At 38.0% G+C, this 23,179-nt stretch overlaps 1 protein-coding gene across 40 annotated transcripts in view; it reads right to left on the bottom strand.

The window, feature by feature from the left end:
* Positions 1 to 23,179, bottom strand: part of TRDN (triadin) — a 478,227-nt gene that overhangs the window by 332,435 nt on the left and 122,613 nt on the right. For 36 of the 40 annotated variants that reach the window (XR_011854160.1, XR_011854161.1, XM_072141623.1 and 33 more), the window contains 8 exons: positions 16,551 to 16,610; positions 15,077 to 15,136; positions 13,603 to 13,662; positions 12,310 to 12,369; positions 10,962 to 11,018; positions 10,423 to 10,479; positions 9,653 to 9,835; positions 424 to 483 (listed from right to left, as the gene is read on the bottom strand). Coding sequence is in view for 38 of the 40 variants with exons in the window: in XM_072141623.1 (XP_071997724.1) it covers positions 424 to 483; positions 9,653 to 9,835; positions 10,423 to 10,479; positions 10,962 to 11,018; positions 12,310 to 12,369; positions 13,603 to 13,662; positions 15,077 to 15,136; positions 16,551 to 16,610 (597 nt within the window). In the remaining 2 variants the exon portion in view is untranslated. The remainder of the gene's footprint in view (positions 1 to 423; positions 484 to 9,652; positions 9,836 to 10,422; positions 10,480 to 10,961; positions 11,019 to 12,309; positions 12,370 to 13,602; positions 13,663 to 15,076; positions 15,137 to 16,550; positions 16,611 to 23,179) is intronic. The other 4 variants (XM_072141644.1, XM_072141656.1, XM_072141645.1 and 1 more) reach the window with 3 other exon arrangements.

Genomic DNA, 23,179 nt, shown 5'->3' with positions numbered 1-23,179 from the left:
TATAGAAACGATTAGTAAAAGTTAAAAAAAAGTATTTTATTCCTGTGGATAAAAAATGAATAACACGCAAAGTTCTCTGGGAGCAAAATGAGACTAATTAGAGGAAGCAGTGTTCTGTCCGAGCAGAATGATTTGTTACACTATAATGTGCAGGATGAGAGTATGGGGCTTGTAAAATAGTAAAATTATCACTGCACATGAGTTTTTAATTAGACATGTTTGACAGGTAAACCCCATTAATTAGAATTTCTCCAAAGCACTACCCAGGTAGATTTAGAGAAAATTAGCTGCAGGTTCTTGTCTTTATTGCAGAGTTTTCTCTGTGGCAGTAGTTTATCCACAAGGAATTAAATGCGTAGGTAAGTCGATCCTTTCAGAAAAGCGTAGAATATTAAGCTAGCACACAAAGATTTTTCAAAATACCTGTATATAAATCCCCGTGAGCATACATGTCAACCACATAGCGACAGAATTGATACTGATCTAACAGAAAGGGAAAAAAGACTAATCAATGGAATGGGTACATCAAAATAACATAACCTAAACAATGAAGAAAAAAAAACATACAGTACAACATATAGAGTGCAGTGGTTACAATCTATAGAAAAAGATCTGGATCACTTTATACTTTTTATAGTTTGTTTCACAATGTCTGGAATTTGAAATTCAAGCGATATGTAGCACACAAAAAGTAGGAGCTATAGGGAAATGTTTAATAGCCTAGCCTGGGCAAATCATACCAATCATAGTATAGGCTTAATCCGTAAGTTTTGACAGGTACAGATAAACATTAAATATGGAAGGGGCATTCTTATTCGCTCCAACTCTCTCCCATTTGCAGATATTTGTGGAATATAGCTTCAGAGGATAAGTCAATGCCAGGAATTATTGTTTACGTGCACTTAAGAGGCAGTTTGGCCAAGTAAATCCTATTTATGTGTGATGGAGTCATTAGAGAAAGCTGTGAGAAAAACTAACACTTGGCCAAAAAATACTTTAACTTATAGAGGTGCATGGGCAGGAACGGCAACTATTTTCCACCTCATGCCACCTTCACGCCAAGTGTCCTTGGAGGTGTATGAAGTGGGCAATTCTTGGCCCAGATTATAGCAAAATAAAGGAAATTTTTATTGGCTAATAAAAACAACATGAGGGGGGGTATTTAGGTGCCTTACTCATTATATAAATCTGTATATAGGGATTTAAACTAAACCATGTATTGGTTTGGTAACTTTCTAAAGCTGTAAGTAAAGCTCTAAAGAAAAAAAATGTTCTTCATGGGGGGCTAGAATCTGTTGTAGCTGGGAGATTCTCCTGGTTCCCATTACAGCTGTCTCAATACAATCTGAAATATTCCCTATGAGGCCTAAAAAATGTGTTATATATATTATATATATACCGTATATACTCGAGTATAAGCTGACCCGAGTATAAGCCGAGGTACCTAGTTTTACCACCAAAAACTGGAAAAACCTATTGACTCGAGTATAAGCCGAGGGTGGGAAATGCATTGGTCACAGCCTCCCAGTATATAGCTGCCAGCCCCCTTCAGTATATAGCCTGCCAGCCCCTTTATGTAGATAGCCTGCCAGCCCCTTTATCTATATAGCCTGCCAGCCCATATATATATATATATATATATATATATATATATATATATATTGTACGGGATCAACTCAAATAGTAGACTTTAGTGAATTGCAAGGTAATAGTCATTTTAATGAACAAAACAGGTGTCTTCATTTCCAAAATGACATGAAATGAAAGGAAAAAGGGCTTGCTCCAGCCATCAAAACAAAATGTATAGTCCATATGATAAATCTCAGTCCATGTCATTATGCATAGTGCATATTACCATGCACAGTACTGGACTTCACTTCTTCCTGGGTTAGGTGCACCTTTTCAGTCCTCAGACACTGCAAGGCCCAGCTCTGGTTCTGACTTCCTCTTTATTCCACTGAGAAATACACACAAGGAGGGAACCACACTCCCCTTCACCTGACGCAGCTGGCTTTACATAGGGTTTAAAAGCCCTGGCCTAGAACACTAGTGTCAGTGGTCGATATATGAGAACACTTTCAGATACCTGCAAGACATTGGTATTAATTTGGCACATGGTGCTAATTTCCGAAATTATTTGACAAACCCTAATATACTGGTAGACTAGCATTCCAGTTTACCGACAAACATGTTGTGCCATTCTAAAGTGATTGAAACTCTCCAACAGAAAGTTGTTCAGAAGAAGACCAAAAGGTCGACCCTGATAGCCATAGTAAAAGAATTAGGTCATTCCAATTCCATGATTTCAAGATAATCACATTTTTCCACCATCAAAAACTCATTTAAGTCCCCCAAGAAGGTTAATAACCCTCAAAAGACAAATGCAAGAGAGGACAGGATAATTCAGAGAATCTCCATTGGTAATCATTTTAACACTGAAGCTAGTATTGTTTGCTAGTTCAGCACCGGACACGATAAGGATCTGTCTTATCATACAGTGTCTTGATGTTAAAGAGCATTTAGACTGAAATCCCACTATGCAGTGACCAAACCTTTTGTTAGTAGAAAGAATCAAACAGTTAGAATCACCTTTGCTGAGGAGCATATTGCTTGGACATAGAAAAAGTGGTCCACAGTTCATTTTAGTGACAAAAGCAAGATTAATTTATTTGAATCTGATGGGAAACTGGGAAAGACTGAACCCAAAGTGTGTAAAGAAGTCAGTGAAAGGTGGAGGAGGAAGTGTCATGGTTTGTGGAATGTTTTCAGGAGTTGGACCTTTCATACAGCTACATGGCAGAGTGAATGAAAGTGGGTCCCTTCCTTGCGTTCTTCACTCAATGAGCAAGCTATTTTAGGCAGGACAATGTCCCCTGTAAAGGGGTACAGCAGTTCCTTAAACAAAAAACATTGTTCTGTTGCCGCATATGTGCTAAAGTCAATCAAAGCAAAGGTCTGTACACTTCATACTGATTGTTAACTGTTTTAATGTTTCTCTGTGCTACAGTACAGTTGTTCTCTAATTATGATAATAATAATAAAAATAATAATTCTTTATATATATAGCCCGAACAGATTATGCAGCGCTGCACAAAGCATGTCAAATTGGACATGATTTTTGCAAAATAAAGGTTTTAGCTTGATATACTGTGGTAATTTGGGAAAACACTGTTCTTGTGGCATGGTGTACCACTTACAAAAGATGCAATAATTGTTGATGAATGGAGATTACATTTAAGGGTATTAAAACAAAAACTTAAAAAATTTTGGTATCACTGGGATGTGTCATTTCAATCGCACACTGAAAACCATAAATTCAAATCCCGTAATAAAATGGCAAAACTGCATTTTTTAGTTGAACTGTTGAACTGTCTTCCAGCTTTACAGTATATTAAATACAGTCTCTAAAAAGAACAATTTGGCCTACAGATAACAAGCCATCACATAGCTCTGCAAATGCAAAAATAAAAAGTTTTGGAAGGTTGGGAGTGAAAAACAGAACCACAAATATAAGAAAGGCGTTGGCTTATTTGTTGTTAACTAATGGTTTGACAAGTCTGTTATCATCTACAAATGAAATATTCCATAGCTAAATCATGCTACTTTTTTATATACCACCTTGCTGTAAGAAGGCATACAAGGCATTTTCTAGCATCAATCGGGGGTTGCCTGGGGTGGTTGGTCCTTTGAAGCAGCTGGGAAACATACCTGCCCTCCACCCGTTCATGTTATATAAGAATCGATAGCATCCACATAATTAACCCCTTGCTGAACACCAATGTAGTAATAGAATAAAAAGCACAGTACGCAGCTCCATACACCAAAGTATCAAAAAGTTATCAGCATCAGAATAAAGCAAGATTCATTTTATGAAAAATCTATAAATTTTTTATTTTTCCAACTAAAGAGCTGAGTGAGGGCTTATTTTCTGCATAACAAATTGCACTTCATAGCGACAGTATTGAATATTCCATGTCGTGTACTGGGAAACAGGAAAAAAATTCAAAATGCGGTGAAATTTCCAAAAAATGCATTTGCACCACAATTTTAAAACAATTGGGATACCAAATGTATGTAGGTTTTATAATGTTTTCATATATGTACAAGAATTAAAACCTCCTATACAAAAAAAAATAATTTTGCCATCTTCTGGAGCTAATAACTTTTTAATACTTCAGTGGATAGAGCTGTTTGTGGTGTCATTTTTTTGTGACTTTTGATGACGGTTTCAATGCTAAAATTTTGAGGACGGTAAGTTTTTCAATTTTTATTACATTTTTTACCTAATGTTTTTATGATTTTTACTGTTTATTTATATTTGTATCAGTTCATGCAGTTGATGCATTTAGAGAGCCCCTGAAGTACCATTACAGTGAAAAATCCCAAAAAGGACCCCATTTTGGAAACTAAACCCTTCAGAGATTTTATCAAGGTGTACAATGAATATTTGGACCCCACAGGTGTTAAAAAATTTGGACTGAAACATGAAAAAATTTATATTTTTTCCCATCAAAAATTACATTTTTCCCCAATTTTTTTGGCACCCCCAAGGGGCAAAAGGAGAGGTTACTCCACAGAAATTATTCAACATTTTCTCCTGAACCCGGAAATAATGCACATGTGGATATAAACTTCTGTAAGGACACAGAGCAGGAAGTGGAAGTGAAAAAGACCCCTGTGGCTTTTTGAAGGCAATTTGAATGATAGGTGAATAATAGATTCTGAAGAATTCTTTCATGCAGAGGCCAGGACAGGTTTTCAGGACAGGTGTCACAGTGATAAATTTTGTCCTTTCTTTTCCCCATTTTGTAACATACTTTGCATCTTTTTTGTATCCTTCCTCGTCCTCCAGTTTGGGGTACTTCGCCAGGGAAATGTTGCCCTGGGACAATACAGGGGATATCAGAAGTACTGGGTCCTTCTTAATGACCAAATAAGAGGGCCTTGATCACCACCTCTTGAAAGCAAAGAAATGATACCTCATGACCTGCACATTGGTATAGCACATAGGAATTTCCCCTGGAAATGAGGGACTTGAAGAGTGGAATGCTGGTATAAAAGTTATCCACATACAGGTGGTAACCCTTATCCAGCAGTGGGTGCATCAGATCCCAGACAAGCTTCCCAGTAACTCCTAGGACAGGGGCATTCTGGGGGGCTGTGGGTGTACCACGCCTGTGGTACTTTCGCACAGCTTGTACATTTTAATTCCATACCTTGCCCTCTTGCTGGGCAAGTATTGGCATATTCTTAGTCTTCCTTTAAAATGTATGAGTGACTTGTCTACACAAATAAATTTTTCAAGGGTGCAGGACACCAAAAACTTGGTGCTAAAGTGATCAAGGATTGGCCTAATTTTATATAGATGGTCAAATGATGGGTCGCTTTGAGGTGGGCATGGCGAATTGTCATTGTAGTGTAAAATTTTTAGAATGGTCTCAAAGCACGTGCGAGTCATTATTGTGCGATAAATAAGAGTACTGTAAAAAATATCAGAATTCCAATACTGCATTAACTCAGGTTTTTTGACAATGCTCATATGTAGCACAAGACCCAAAAACGTCATCATTGCTACCGCATCTACAGGGGTCCACCTAGAAAATGATTAAGTTGGGCTGTTGAACTGTTGGGCATACAAATTTGTTTGCACCACCATAAAATTTCACAAGATCCTCAGAGAAAAAGACTTTGAAAAAGTCAATTTCTGTGAGGCCTTCTTTCTCAAAATTAATACCTGAACTTCCCACAAACACAGGAATTTGAGGCTCATAATTATAAGGGGGTGGGATCCATTCAGGGTCTTGTGGGCAGGGGAACAACCTCAACCGATGTCCTGGGGTGCCTTCTGGAGGGGCCCTTCATCACTGGATGAGGAAGAAGAGGAGGATGAGAAATAGAGGAATGTGTTATCCACCCCTTCTGAATCAGTATCGGAGGCGATAAGGGCAAATGCCTCCTCTGCTGAGATGGTTCTTTGGGATAAATGGGACATTTTTTTATTGGGAGGGGGTGTGTAAATGTTGTGCTTCAACACATGTAAAAACTTCATTCAAGTGGGTGTGTAAATGTTGTGCTTCAACACGTGTAAAAACTTTTTTCAAGGGGGTGTTTATGTTGTGATTCAACACGTGTACGGGAACCTATAACACTGTAGTTAAAAAAAAAAAAAAAAAAGACTCCCTGTGTAGTGGAAAAAGTTACTGGAGTAAAAAAAAAACAACTTTTATCCTCCAATACCAAAAAAGATACTATGACAAAAAATGAGCACAGACCTGATCAATAAAATGTCACTGATCAGTGCTCAGTTGTCACAGCACATATCAAAAATGTAGTATAAAAAGTTACTGCAGAAAAAAAACCTTTATTCTCCTATATCAAAAAAGATACTTCAACAAAAAAATAAGCAGATACTGATCAGCAAAATGTCACTGGTCAGTGCTAAGTTGTTGCAGAACAAGTGCCCAAAAAAACAGCACAGACACTGACCAGTGAAAAAAAAACAAACATAAATACAATCAACTGCTCAATGGTCACAGGATCCACACACCAAAAAAAATAAAGCACAGACACTGACCAGTGAACTTCGGCACTGATCAGCGGCAAGCGGTTTCAGAACGCACACAGGGGGTGCGACTACTACAAAAGTTACAAAAGGAATCCTGTACCAAAAAATAAACAGAGATACAATCAACTGCTTAGCGGTCACAGGATCCGCACACCAAAAAAAAAAAAATGTGCAAAAAAAGAGCACATTTCATTGTATGCCACCAAAGGTGCCAACTGCAGCAATTTCTAGCTAGACAAAGCACAGACGGGTATCACACATTGATTTGCACACTGTTCAGGACTAGAATGCAACATGCAGATCAGTGTGAAGTACTTTGAATATCCCCCCACAGATCCAATTGGTTGGTCAGTACAGACCAACCAATCAAATCAATCAGAGAGGTGGCATGATGCCTCCTTTTCATCAATAAGGGGAGGTGGATGAGGGGAGTGTGGAATAAGAAGGGGGGGGGAAAGAAAGGGAGGGGGCCTTGAGGTAAAATGTCTGTCAGCTACTTTATATTGATCCGATCACTACTGACCGACTGATCGGATCGATCTGGGATCTGGGAGGTGGCAGGATGGCACCTTTTCAATTGACTGTTCCTCCATGCTGCCTGTCCCTCCATGCTTCCTGTCCCTCCATGCTGCCTTTCTCTTCCTGTCCGACATGGGGCTGTTGGGGGGGGGAGGGCTGGAGGTGGCACCACTCGGCACCAACCCCGAAAGACTCAGGGAAGATGGCGTGATGTCGCCATCTTCCCAGGCATGCACCTAGGCGATAACGATCGTGATCCGACATGTCGGACTGTCGGGCATTCCAGGCAGGGGGAGTGACCCCCCCCCCCCCTGTCCTTGAGGGAAGATGCCCTGCTGTCAGGGACAGCAACCATCTCCTCTTGATCACTGTGTCTATAAACACAGTGATCTTTACTATCCATGACGTCATAGTACTGCTAAATGCGGGAACTCACCTCACGTCATGCAGTACTATTAAGTCAAATGCCGGGAAGGGGTTAACCCTAGGTTGTCAGATTTATCCTAACTTCTACTGTCATAGCACAGTATGGCAGAACATGGGGATTTTCCACATCATTTATTACAATACCACGATATCTCTATCCCCAACACTAAATATATATATATATATATATATATATATATATATATATATATATATATACAATTTACATATATATGTAAATTAGGGAGCCTTTGTATATATGTGCAATAGTTTGGGATACTGTATATATTTATGTAGGACCCCTGGTTCTGGCACTGTATTTTTTTATGGAGCTTAAGTTTAGGGGGACTTTTCTGAGATTCGAACTGTAGAGTAAACTACTTAGAAACTTTGCTGAGTACACAAAAAATGGTCCACAAAAATAACTTATTGAGTCATATTTATTAATCAAATTGCCTTGTTCTGGCACAATGACAGCAACCTAGAAAATAGATTCTGCTCCTTTTCACTATTATTGGAATGTACACAAAGTTCAAAGCACAGAGAAAGCGCAGCATTACACTTGAATCAGATATGCACCAATAAGTGTTGCCGCTCACAATCACAAATTATATTCTCCTAATCCAATAACTATAACTACATAGAAGCCATAATCATTGCTATGGGGCCCAAGGTGGTAAGGGATCCCAGAAGCCTAGACTAGTCACCAGTGATAAGTGCAATGTTTCTGTATACAAAGCTTTGCAGAGACCATACACATCCTTTTAATTCAATTTATAAGAATTATTATTAGTTTCTGGGATGTACCTGTACCATTTACCATTGCCAGGATGCACTGTCTACAGGAACCTATAGGTTACAGAAATGCAACAATTTCTTTGTATTTCAGCCTGTGATGCTTATGCATGTAGAATGAAGGCTTAATAATAATTTTGATATTGGGTCAAGCCTTTTCTGGTTTCAACCCTAACGTATCCTATATGTGTCTAAATGGGTACCCATGGTACAGTATGTGTTGCAGCCATTTAGGAATTTGGCTAGAATGTTATGTAAAAACTGAAGTGTTTTCTAAAATGAAAGCTAATTTAATGGTAGACATTTCTATACAATGAATAAGAGTTGCTAACATTTGTATAATCTTGTTATGAATTAAACAATAAATGAGTTACTATATACAGTGCATGGTCCTTTTTCAAGCACAATTTAAAGTATGGCATATTTGAATAGCACTTTGCATGCTCTAATCTCTGCAGTCTCTCTCTGTGATTTTGCCATTATATCGCAACTGTTACACATTGACTCACTGCTTTCCCTCCCCCCTATGATGAGATTGTATATAATCTGCCCCCTCAATGACTTTCCTTCTGACTTGCTATTAAACAGAATTTAGGAATTTCTTGTGTTTACTTGTACTAAAAAAAAGTATGCAAAGTTTGTTGAAAGGTTAGTGAATTTTTCACAAATTTTTTTATCCCCTCTGCTTTCTTGAAATCTATATTAGCATTTTTTCTCATTTTAAAGCATATTCTATTCATCTCCACTGAATTGCTAGCAGAAAGCAACCAAGTGTGAACTACATACGAAGTTCATTTTCTGTTAGCAAGAATGTGAAAATAATGTGAAAATGGCACATGGGTATGTAGAGGTTGTTAAGCTACGAGAGAGTAACCTTGACCCTTTACACCTTTACTTCATGGCTGAAACTATCCCTAGAACTAATTATATTTCCATGACACCGGAATATTTTATATTTTGAATTATCTCATTCTTTTCCCTCTAGTTTGTTTCTGGAATATGGGATTTAAGAATTCCCATACTTTTGGTTTCTTCAGGTTATTTTCATTTGAGTATATTCAGAGCAGGCAATTCTGTCCCTAAAACATACTTAGTGTTAATATCTATGACAACAAGGCAGAACGAGATCAATTGGTAAAAGGACAGCAGCCATAGAGTTTTGATAAAAATGTATTTAAAATATCCTTTGATACAATACAATGTTGTAATATTAAATGATTAAAAGTGAACATCACATAAGAAAATGTTTTGGATTTGGAGTCTTTTTGACACGTTTACAATTTTATTATACGATTCCCATGAGCTACCTTCGGAAAGATCTTCATCAGTATTCATTTGGCTATTTACCTTGTGTTTCAACTTTGGTTTCCACCTTCTCCTTTTCTTCTTCCTTGGTCTTTAGCTTTGCTATGCTTTCCTCTGATGTTTTTGTTTCCTTCACCGCCTTTGGTAGCTTTGTTTCAGATGTTTTAGCCTTTTCTTCTTTCTCTTCCTTTTCCACAGTCAAAGAAACTTTTGCTTTCTTTTCATCTAAAAAGCAGTAAATAAAGTGACATTTTAGTAATTTAGAAATAAGTTAAATTTAAAAGTAAATGCAGCTAAAATGTTAATTAAATTTAAGAAAGATATTTAGTCTTTAATTTTAGTAACTATTTTATTTTTATTTTATTTAAAACTCTGGATGAGGATTTTGCCAATGTCCTGCAGTTTGTTTAGTTTGTTCAGTTAATATTAAAAGGAAATTTAGTAATATAGCTGTATTAATCTGAAGCTGTGCAGCATTAATAGAATCTCAGATATAATACTATTTAAAATTTAAAAACTAAACCTTTTTATAAGAAGAAAAGGTCTTTAAAGGCTTGAAAATATAATACAAGAAAGTAAAAGATTTAAAATAGCTTAATAAATGTTTTATTTTCCAAAAATTCACATCAGTACTTGTCTGCAATCAGTCTGCAATGTTTTTCTAGCCAAATAGCCCCCAACATAATATATAATATTATAATCATAATAATTATTATAATAATCATGTATTATCATTAAGTAATACTTTGATTTATTATTAAAATTAGCAGTTATCGAATTAGTATCCATATTTCACAATTATGAGAACTAACCTTTGACTGTGGCTTTTTTCTCAGATTTTGGTAGTTTTTCTGGTTCTGCTTTTTCAGCTATTCAAGAAAGAAAGAGATATTTTATTATGCTGTATTATAAGAAGAGGATCTCATTACATATTGAGTAGAATGCTTTAGCTCATCCTCATGATTAGTGGGGATTATAAATGATAGATAACAATTAAAGATTGCATCACCACATTTATATAAAATTAAAACATAATAAGTTATAAACCTACATTTAAACAAACATAAATAGCTAATACCATAAAACATATACAAGTGAGTCTGAGATTATTGTGTATTCCCTTGCTTTGTGAGGTTAAGGTATTAGTATTTGATATTGCAAAGGCATCTGGAACAAACAATAGATAATGCTCAGGAGCAGCTTACCTGCAATAACAGTTGTGCAATAACTTTTTAAGTAATTGCACTATATATTGTGAGCAGTTATTTAGGTAATACATGAAGCAATTATTATAACCATATTACTGAAAACATAAAAATTATATTGACAAATCAAAATCCTGATCACTTACCTTTGGTTGGGACCTTTTTCTCAGACTTAACAATTTTTTCAGGTTCTGCTTTTGCAACTATTAAACAAAGAAACATCATGCTGTAATACATGGTGACTGCAAATATCTTAAAAACAGATGTATTACACTGTGTTACACCCGGGTTCTGCTAGGAGGCAGGGCTGGGCTCCCAGAGCAGGATCACGCAGACCCAGGGCACTGGCAGACCCCGGGGCTGCCATCGGGACCACACACCCCCCACCTGGGAAGGGGGCGGGATCTAGAACAGAAGTTCTAGTTTGGTTTTCACATATACATCAACCCTAGAAAGGGTGAAGAAAAAGCATGTGTCAGGGCATCCGATCCCGTACACATCAGGAACTAAAACAAGATAAATGACAGCATATATCCAATTACTGGAATGATAGGTGTAAAGTATTATTAAACAAAAACATAAAACGGGTATTCCTTAAATACAGCTACTGCAAACTAGTCTATGATGCAAATAGTATCAAGACTGGTGCTATAATGTTCTACTGTATGATGCAGATACTACTAAGACTGATAGTGCCATGTAGTACTGGATGAGGCAAATAGTGCCAAGACTGGTACTGTAAAGTAGCACTGTTTGATGCTGTAAATCCAAAGAGTACTAAGGCTGATTCTGTAAGGTAGTATGGTATGCAATTAGTACTAAGACTGGAACTGCACTAAAGCAGCCAATGAGTAGCAACACACAGCTTTGAGACTGCCCTAAAAATGGCAATGATTTCCAATTTCTACCTGTTCCTTAGTATAGTAGCATCTTCTCCATATTCTATCTGCACTGAAAAGGGCAATTGTTTATTCTTTCTAAATTCCTGCTTGTTTGACCCTGTCTTGATCATCAGCCTGTCCCTAGCTTTGTTTTCTGTCTGTAATGGCACCAGTACATGTGACCCTGCCTCTTATACAGCACGGTCATATGGCTCACCTTGCCTGTGACTGCTAATGGCCAAAAGCTGGCCGATTGGCTGCCTAGAAGTCCATCAACCAGATTTACCGTGTTTTAGTTACACTTTTCAGATGGCTGCGGCATATTCTCTGTCAAAAGAATTGTGTCTCTGGTAAAAGGGCTTGTATTCTAGAGTGTGGCCCTTGTTGTGACAAAAGTGCACATAAATGCACCAAAATATGCTATATTATACTGTAATTTAACTATTAGGAGGTCCAAAGTACACCTTGATAACTTTACCAGATTTATCAGACATCAGACACTACATAAATCTAATGCAGCATAACTGTCTAATATAAATTTGGCCAATGTACTTCGATCTCATTATGTAAAATAATGTCCAAATTGTTTTTTATCTCTAACAAAATCACAAACCTTTCACGGAGACTTTCTTTGCAGTTTTGTCCTTTTCCTTAGGTTCTTCTTTAGAGGTTTCTGAATAGCAAAAAAAAACGGTTTTAAATCTGTATTAAACTGTATTAAATCTATGTTAACAAAGTGGTTTGTATTACATACATACAATGTATTTGCCTTATTTAACCTTACTTTCAAAAAAAGAAAAATAAGAAGAAAAAATTTATGGAAAGGAATGCCTGGAGGCTTGTATAAAAAGGTATTAAATTCACTACATTTTTTTGCCATAGATAATTCAGATTTGAAAAATGTGCTTAATTCTGAATGATACATTGATGTTTATTGTATAGGGCAGAATCTTTATTAATACTGAACATTAGGGGGGGTATGGCTGTTCTGCCACCAGTAGCTTATGCAAGTCACTCTAAGGGGCAGAGCTAAAGCCTATGCGATCCATCCTAGAGGCCGTTCACACATCTTAATGAATCACTGAATTTGTAGTTTGGCCAAAGGGACAGTGCGAACACATTAGGGTCTTCCATGGTGCTGCCCTTGTGAGAATGAGAGCTAAATTCGGAGTCCAGGGAAATCTTGACTACAGCCCTCTGTACATTCCTCTTTGCTACTTGCATAGCCGATGCCTGTTAAAATCCGTCATTTTCTTATCAGTGTCTTGTTACCAATGCTTGTGAGTACGGAACTATGATCCCTATTTGTGCAGTTTTGGCACAATGGGGCAGATTTATCAAGTGTCTGAAAGTCAGAATATTTCTAGTTGCCCATGGCAACCAATCACTGCTCCCCTTTGAAATATTCATGAGCACTGGTAAAATGAAAGCTGAGCTGTGATTGGTTGTCATGGGCAACTGGAAATATTCTGACTTTCAGGCACTTTATAAATCTGCCCCAATATATTGGATTTCATATTGTTTTGCATGCACGTTGATGAGCACTGGTACTAGCGATTAGATTTTTTACCTGTGATATTATTAAAAGATATGTTTTAAGCCAATCACTTTGCTATAGCCTTTTAATTGTGGTGTTGGTGACTCCATTGTGCTTATCTGTCTTATAGAACATTAACTTAAGAACACTAGCATTGCCAAAACTATTCTGTACCACTAGCATTGTCAAAAATAGAATATTCCATAAGATGTCAGGATAGATAAATAGGAACTAGATAGATAGATGGATAGTTGTATAATTTTATTTCCTATTATACAAAAGGATTTGTCTAAAAAATGATCAAGAACTAATAAAAAATATACAATTCACATCATTTGTAACATTTAATGAACAGAATGTGAATCATACCTTTGGCTGGGGCTTTTTTCTTAGCTTTTTCGATTTTTGCAGGTTTGTCCTTGACTGCTTCTGTAATTAAGGAATGTACAATTTGAAGAGAAAAGGGAAGATAACTACTTCTAGTCTTTAATTCTTTAATACATTATTCATGTTCTTCATATACATACAACAGAAGCAAATGTTGAAGCTTGTTGGTGTTTTTTTAGTCTGCATGTGTTTACCAGAAGTAGGAAAAATTCCTCAGGATGGTACTCAGGATGTTCAGGGGGAGGAGGATCTCTCATATCTGGACTATATTGATGTATATGGTCCCAAAAAATTGAGGGGGACATTTGGAATTAGCTTAGAGGAGCTTTGTAAGGACCATATGATGGAAACATCAAATGCAAAACATTTAGCTGATTCCCTGTAACAGAGTTCTCAGGTCTTTTTTTGACTGTGGCTGAAATTGGACACAATGGGGCTCATTTACTAAGGGACTGCGGGACCGCAATTCCATCGGGTTTAGCGAATATTTCCTACGTGCGCTGAATTGTGTCGCAAGACACGCACTCACATGTACCAGGTGAACTCCGTCGGACCTGCAGTAACTCGGGCGCATGGGCTTAGTGAATCGCGGGAGACCTGACTCCTCATCGGACAGCACACCACGGGATCGCGACTGGACTGGTAAGTAAATCTGCCCCAATATGCTATTGGAGGGATGTGCATTATATAGAAATATTCTATTAAAGATTCTATGTGGGTTATTTATCTTAAGTCAGGACATTTGTGAATGTCTTCTTGTTTTTTCTAGGTTTTGGGCTTGTTTGATTTATCTAAGAGGTTGATATATCAGACAGCAAAGTCTCAGAAAAGTCGCATACTCTTCTCACAAAAGTTCCAACCTAAACTCTAGACTGAAGTTTATTTGAGACTTTTTAACCACAATTTGCACTAAAATTGCGACTTTTTCATATGTCCACATCTGGATTTTAAAGACATAACAGGGGCAATGCTGAAAATTTTGCTAGACAAGAGGAAAAGTCACAAATTTAGGCACAAATACACAAATCTGCCATAAAAAGTTGCAAATATGGAGGAAAAGAAGAGAAACTCTTAAGTTAAATGACTCCCTATTTGTTTATTGTGCCTTACTATGATTTGTAAATTTAAAGTATCTAAAGTTGATCACTAAGTTGCCTGTTTCATGTTGTTAAGAACTCACTCTGCACAGGTATTGTCACAGAAACAGGATATAAGGTTATGGTATAAAGATAGAGTTGATAAGTAAATTGATTTGCTGATATGTTTAGAGAGCTAGTTATGTGTCCTGAGTATAAGGGGGAAATAAATTAATAAGAGCACTCCATAAGATTTAAAGTCACACTTGGTTGTGGGAATAAAATCAACTTTTCTGAACAAGTAATCCTAGTAAGAAAAAATATAATGTTCACATGACCATTCATCTGTTATTCCATCTATAAATTGTAAAATCACAAACCTTTCACTGAGACTTGCTTCTGACTTTTGTCTTTTCCTTTAGGTTCTTCTTTATCGGTTTCTAACAGCAAAGTAAAAATTCAATATTACTCAAATATGGCAAAATAGCTATAATGATCAAAGCACTGAATAATAGAGCCTGTAAACTTTAGAGGCTTGGCATAAATTTACAATAATAAACCCAGTGGTTAGTATTTTCATGTATATAGTACCATGGATAAGCCTCACTTATGCCTCTGCAAGATTTAAGAAGAAAGAATATGGTGTTCTGGTTTGAAAATGTACCGTATATATACTCAAGTCTTTAAAAAAAAACAAAGTCAGGCAGCTGACGTCATTGTCTGTTCACCACCAGTGCACACGGACCTGCAACTGGAAGAAAGAAGAGAACCTGCACAGGAATGTTGTAAAGGTGAGTAGTGATTTTATATTTTTTTTATGTGCTGGGAGCGGGGTGGGCACAGGCTAACTACATAGTTTGGGAGGGTTGAGTATATATCATTGACTGGCTAGCTATATGCTGGGCAGAGGCTGAGGCCAATGCTTTTTCCGCCCTCATAGCGCTGCCCTTATATGCCTGCCGGTTTTCCCAGTTTTGTGTGGTAAAATTTGGTACGTCATCTTATGTTGGAGTCAGCTTATACTCGAGTATATATGGTACATCTAGTGGCATTTACTAAAAAGTAAAAATATCACAACATACTGTACTATACGTATTTGTCCATACGTTCTTTTGCATGAACCCACTCCATTCCTAACTAAACAAAACCTTAAAGAGCACATGAGTGATATCTGGTCCATATATACTACATTACACCATTTAAAATTAGAAACTTCTTTTATTGATCAATATCATCTAAAAACATCAATGTAACAGTATGACTACAATATATTGTCCTCGGGATTCCACTATTGCATCCACGAAACACAAATCAGCAGTTGAGCAATGTAAACCCAGGTATCTTAACATGTATAGGTTAATGAAAAAATCCTATAAAGTGCCTGTGCAAAAAAAGAGTTAATAATCCAACCTAACATGGAGTTGTAACATTATGGTAAAGTGCTATGTGCCTTTCCTAACAAGATAATGGCAGAATCAGCTTACCCATGCTGTGTGTGGCGGGGACGCCAATACCCCGACGCGCGTTTCGCGTTACCGCATACTCAGGGGGCCTGTGTGTATACTGTACTATGCATGATTCAAATTTTAAATCCATATGTTCTGAAAAATTTGCAGCAAATTTTCAATGTTATGGAATGGTCTTAAATAGTACTATTTCTGTATATTTACCATTATCATTGCCAGAATGAAAATATTCTTTAAGATAGAGGATAGATAAATAGACAGACACATAGAAAGATGGATAGATATGTCCTATTGTAGGGAAGATTTCTGTAAACATCTTGGTTAAAAATTATCAAGAACCAATAAAAAGCAGACAATTCACAGACTATAAACAGAAAGTGAATCTAACCTTTGGCTGGGACTTTCTTATCAACTTTTTCTTTTTTCACAGGTTTGTCCTTAATTGCTTCTGTAGGAAGGAATGAAGGAATGTTCATTTTGAAGAAGAAAAAAAATAACTACTTCTGTATATACATATATATTAATTATGAGAATGTGTGACAAGTGATGGAATTTTAAGACCTTTTTTAAATGCATACCATTATCATTAAACATATGAAATCTATAATCCGTTTTGACTATACAAAGCTATAGTAGCAGCCCTGGTGATTTGTGTCACCATATGTTTGTGTGTATTATAAGTGGCAGTGAGACTGTAAAAAATGAATTTATGATTCCAGATTGTAGCTGTACTAGGTGCACTCTGGTGCACTGGTGTGTTAGATATCTTTGCTGAACACAGCACAGTCTTCCCCTCTGCTGCTAATTACTGCAGTATCAGGCCTATGATTGAATACTATGGCAGTTCAAGGAGGTGCTGTGCAACAGTACATTGAAGAGATATCACAAATCAGTGCACTACAGTGCTCTGAACCCAGCTACAATCCTTGAATATAAATATCATATTTTTCAGACTAAAAGATGCACTTTTACCAAAAAAAATTTTTGCTCAAAACTGCCTTTGTCTTATAGACCGAAGGTCAGGAGGATAAAGCACTGCCAGACCCTTCTGACAGCTGTAATGGAGATCGGGTGTGGTGCTGGCATAGTGCTGCACCGGATCTCCCAGAGAGGAGAGCTTCCGCATGGCTCTCTCCCTCTCCCCTCTCCCGGGTGTCCTGACATGCCTACTCACTGCCTACAGGACTTGTAGTGATGTCAGAATCATGTAACTGATCACATGCTTCTGACATCACTCAAGATCTTGATACTTCCAAGAATGGAGACATGCTGCCCTGGGAAGAAGGTAAGAATAGGAGAGGAGGGAGGTTCTCTGTGTGTCTGCATTCATATGTAGAGTGTTCCTTACATTCCTTATAGCAGAGCTGTGCGTGTGTTTGTGTATAGTTGTGTCCAGTGGGCTCCTTATGTGTGTATAGCAGAGCTGTGTGTGTTTATGTGTATAGCAGTGTCTGGTCAGTGTGTCTGTATTTGTGTATGTAGCAGTGCCCACTGTGAATAACTCTGAACAGTGTTATGTAGCAGCGATTAGTGTGTTCCTATTTCTGTTTGTGTGTGTGTATAGCTAAACTGTGTGTGTAAATGTGTGGATGTAGCAGAGCTGTGTGTGTAAATGTATGGATGTAGCAGATTTGTGTGTGCTGTGCTTTTGTGCAGCCAACAGGGATATAATATATATATATATATATATATACACATACATACATATATATATATATATATATATATATATATATATATATATATATATATATAAAATATTGATGTAAAATAATTTTTCCCTTTATTGGAAGACTAAATCTAGGGTGTGTCTTATAGTGAGGAGCGTCTTATAGTCTGAAAAATATGGTCCATTTTTTCATATTCTTGCTCTTACAAGACACATAAAGGTATTACACAGATCTAAAGGATTGTTTACTTACACTATTTGCAGATTCGTATGCCCACAACTTCTGACAGATTCCTTTGAAATGGGCAATTGTTTAACTTTCATTATATTAAAGGTTAAAATCTGGTATATTAAAAGCTAAAATATTATCCTCAGAGGAATCAATTCTATGGATTATACAAATGCCTGAGTGTAACCTTCTGTTTTGATTTAGCCAAGATTAAGTGTGAGCAAATGAATTCACAGTTTATATGTTAGATCAAATTGCTGATCCACAAGCTTTTATTTTTTCTCATAAATTCTCTAAAATCAAACTTTATGCAACTCTATGCAAGGAACATTAATGAAAGATAATGTGCAGTAGCTGTTTGTAAAGGATTAATCATTGAAACGCAATTACAGGGTTGTACATAGTATCGCCTTGGGTTTGTTAAGTAGCTTTGAGGTGACAAGTTGCCTGATCACATGAAAAATCAGGGCTGATGAAAGAGAAGGTGAGGAGAGTTTGTTTTCAGTGATGAAATCTACAACTCCTTGGGGGACATTTATCATGCAATTTCCTTAGAGGGGTTTTCCCATGAACAAAAGTTAGGCCCTATCTACGGGATAGGGCTTAACTTGCTGATCAGTGGGGGACTCAGTGCTGACGAAAACAAGGGGTCCGTTGGGGTCCCACATACCTCCGTCGGACCCATTAGTTTGACGGAGCAACAATGGTCCCAACTGCCCCCTCATTTTTGTGAACTGTGGGGGTGTCATCACTGGGACCCACACTGACCACAAAGTTAGGCTCTATCCCTTTAAAGGGTTGTTGTTAACACAATAAAGAACATTTAACCCTTTTATTGCTGTTTTAGCTCCTATCACTACCTCAGCTGCTTAGTGCAAAATCCCAGGGTGTAGGCGGGACCGTTCAAAGCAGACATATTTTGACCCATATAGTTTTGTGGGGTGAGAATGTAGTTAGATTATCAGGGTACAGATGTATATGCACTTCCATCTGGCTTCTCTATGCTCACAATCTCCTGGCAGGAAGTAATCAGTGAGTGTCTCTGTGCTCCATGGAGGGGGCAGAAGTTACAGGGTCAGAAGTTACAGGGCCGTGTCTATGGGCAACTGAAATTGTGTACAGCAGGACTGATAGAGACAGGTTGGACTTATATCTGGGAAATGCTGCATTTTAGTTAATAACAGTGAATTAGAGAATGGGGTATTTTGTTATCCTGAGTACATATAAGAAACTTGTCTTCGTGGGAATACCCCTTTAACATTTTGGTCTTAAAATGTGACAAAACAATTGCAGTTTGGTTTTTTGCTATTTTTTACTACCAAAAAATTGCAAGGGACTTTCCCCTCTTCTCAGAAATAGTGTCTTAAACAAGTAACCACTGCAAGTACCAGATCAATGACTAATGTTATTTTAAAATAAAATCCTTTATTACATTGTGATACCTTTCCCCTCCTGTTGTATGTGCTGCTGTGATTTTTCACTCTTATTTAGATAATTTAGTGATTATTAAAAAAAAAAACGCAGACATTGCAGAGAGATTTACTAAAGTGCCAAAGCCACTGCATGAATTCACAGTGAGATACTGTTTTATGGGGGGTTGTGGACGGCTGTTCATGGAGTAGGACGCATATCTCACTGCTCCGTGCGACCTGACCTGTAAGCGACTAAAAAACAGCAGAAAGGCAGAATAACCCATACCCCAACGGATCTCCTGAACACCCCACTCTTACCTGGCACCATGGGGAAGGCGAAAAAGCATGGGGAGCCGCGAAATTAACGGAATTCTTTCCATCCACGCGGTCGCAAGATGGCGGCGGCCGCACACGAGCTGCGCACTCGCTTATACAGCCTGTAACATCTCCGGCTCCATCGCAGGGCTGCTCATCCAGCTCATCTCTGGTAACAACACTTACCAACCTGCTGCAACAACTACAGCAAGGAGAGATGAACACTCCGGTGGGAAGCCCTAGCCTAATGGCGTACCAGCAGATGCCTTACCAAGTAAGCCATACATCAGACGGCACATGTAGCTTTACCAGCTTCTAACGCCTCACTAACAATCTCTGAGGACCTCCTGAAGTCCATGCTTAATGATTTAAGATCCTCCTTACAGCAAGATATTCAGAGAGCGCTTCAGTCATTTCAAAAAGAATGTACAGAGCTCGGTGAGCGCACTTTACATGTAGAAAACAAAATGGCTGAAGTTACAGCAGCTCATAATGAGCTTGTGGATTTGAGCAATAACTTGGAGGAAGAAGTGCGGGAATTACGACTAAAAGTAGCAGATATGGAGGACAGATCCCGCAGGAATAATGTGCGGTTCCATGGCATTCCTGAATCTGTTAAGCCTGATGCACTGGCTGAATTTCTCACAGACTATTTTGTGTCTCTAATACCTGATGCTCCCCAACAGATTTATTAATTGATTGTGTACATAGGCTTCCCAAAGCCAAAGCCTTACCAGCCACAGTTCCAAGGGATATAATAGCCCGCTTGCATTTCTTTCATTTTAAAGGAGGCAAGGAATCCAGCAGAACTTCCAGAAAGATTTAAGGACATTACGCTATATACAGACCTGTCTGCTATTACACTGGCCCGAAGGAGAGAGTTCCAGGAATCAGTGAAGGTCCTAAGAGCAAACGGCATTCCCTATAAGTGGGGGTTTCCAGTGAAGATAATTATTTCCAAAGATGGAAGACAAATCGTAGCTGCATCACTGGCTAAACTGCAGCAGCTTCTGCAAGAATGGGGGCTTTCTCCTGGAAGAAGCAGTGCGTCAACGGCAACCAGACAAGAAGAAGAGTGGCATGCAGTACAGAAAACCTGATTTTATCCTGGAATAGTCCTGTGGTACTTTCTTTATTAATGCCATTTTTCATGTTTACTTATGGGTGACTTCTGCCTTAAAGCCATAAAAGTTTAGGCCAGGTCACGGTTTTATGCTAGATAAACAATGCCTAGTGTACACATTTCAATCCCCAATAGATCCCCAACTGGGATCAAGATTTTGTGTTCCTGGGTAGCTCAAACTACCTTTGTTTTTGTTATGTTTTTATTATCTGTTCACTATTTAGTTATCAGGCTGATAAGAGATTGTCCTTACCGTGTGTATTATCTATAAGGAATGATGCAATAGGGACATACAGCAGAAGACCACTTAAACACCATGGTAATCAGAGTTACCTCAGTTAATGCTAAAGGGCTAAATAGCCCCTTTAAAAGATCACGCTTGTGGAGGGAAGCACAAAGCTCGAGGGCAGACGTTCTTTGTGTGCAGGAGACACATTTGAATGAATAAGATTTGTATAGTCTTAAACACAAACAATTCCCCCATTTGTTTATAGCACCAGCAATAGACAAAAACGGGGTGTATTAATAGCTATCAAGAACTCTGTAGCTTGCAAAATCATAGACCAAATAATAGATCCGGTAGGTAGATATGTTATGTTGATTTGTTCACTTACCGGTAACAATATCACATACACAATAGTGTCTATATATGCACCCAACACCCATCAAAATACATTTTTTCACAAACTTTTCCCCTTGATAAACAAGTACAAGCAAGGATCAGTTTTGATTGCAGGTGACTTCAATATGTCACTGTGGCCCGCAGTGGACACCTCTAAATCTACTAGTCTGGACGAGCCTACAGAACTATTCCGCTATGCACATAAGGAAGCATACCTGGATGTTTGGAGGCTACAGCATCCAGCAGACAGAGATTATAGCTTTTTTTCGCATCCACATAAGCATTTTTCCGGAATAGACATGTTTTTAGCCGATCACCAGCTATTTCGGAGAGTGACCTCATCCAAAATTGATGTGATCAGCTGGACGGACCATGCTCCAATACACTTAGAAATTGCTGAGAAGTACAGTCACCCTCGTTCCTCACATTGGCGTCTCAAGAGCTTTTTGCTTCACCTCCCTAAATTTCATGACCAAACAATTGATGTTATGCAGAAGTTTTTTGAGGAAAACAATACAGAGGATCTAACCACTGTAGATCTATGGTGCGCCCATAAAATGTTCATTAGAGGTCACTATATGGGTTTAGAGGCAGCATATAAAAAAGCAAATGACAAACTGCGTACTCACATTTTAGCTAGCCTAATGCTGCTTCTAGTGTTAAACAAATCAAATTTCTGTGAGCATAGAGAGGGAATGATTAACAGCCTACAACACCAACTTCAACAACTGGATACACAAGCATATGAGAAAGCTCTAAGAAAGTTGAAAGCCAGACACTATAACCAGGGAAATAAAGCTAGTAAGATCTTAGCTAATCAACTAAAAAAAAGAGAAACGCAAAGTAGGTTACCCTTTATAATAAATAGTAGGAATGAAAAAGTGTATGATCCGCAGGACATGGCTGAAGTAATGGCGGAGTATTACACAAAATTGTATAATCTCAATAGAGATACAGACACAATTCAACCCAAAAATGAGGAAATTAACTAGTTCCTAAACTCAGTAGAACTCTCCTCCCTAACGAGGGAACAATCAGAAACCATAGCGATGCCCATTACACTAACAGAGGTAGTCAAAGCCATTAAAACACTTAAAAATAGTAAGGCTCCAGGACCCGATGGACTGACCAATGACTACTATAAGACTCACTCCAAACTGCTAGGTTCATATTTAGTAAAGGTATTCAATAACATCCGTCAGGGAAGAACCCTGACAAACCATCCAACTTCAGCCCAATCTAAAAATCTAAAACTATATTCCAAAATAATGGCTGAGAGACTGGCACTCCTCCTGCCGGGGCTGATACACCATAATCAGGTGGGCTTTGTCAGGGGGAGAGTCATCGCAGATGGGACGAGCAGATTTATCAATCTGATAGAAATGGTAGAGCAAACTTGAAAGCCTTCTCTGCTCCTTTCTTTGGATGCAGAGAAGGCGTTTGACTGAGTGCATTGGGGCTACCTAGAAGCAGTATTGAGCAAATTTGGCTTCTCAGAAGAAGCGACCCGAGGTATAATGGCGTTATACACAGTTCCATCTGCATTTATCTCACTGGGTGGTTACTCTTCGAAACCCTTTAAAATTACAAATGGAACTAAACAAGGGTGCCCCCTATCTCCTCTTATATTCACCCTGGTCATGAAAC

The sequence above is a fragment of the Engystomops pustulosus genome, chromosome 3 (genome assembly GCF_040894005.1).
Source record: "Engystomops pustulosus chromosome 3, aEngPut4.maternal, whole genome shotgun sequence".
NCBI lineage: Eukaryota > Metazoa > Chordata > Amphibia > Anura > Leptodactylidae > Engystomops > Engystomops pustulosus.
Note: the sequence above shows the minus strand (reverse complement) of the source record. Positions and strands in the feature narration are given on the sequence as shown.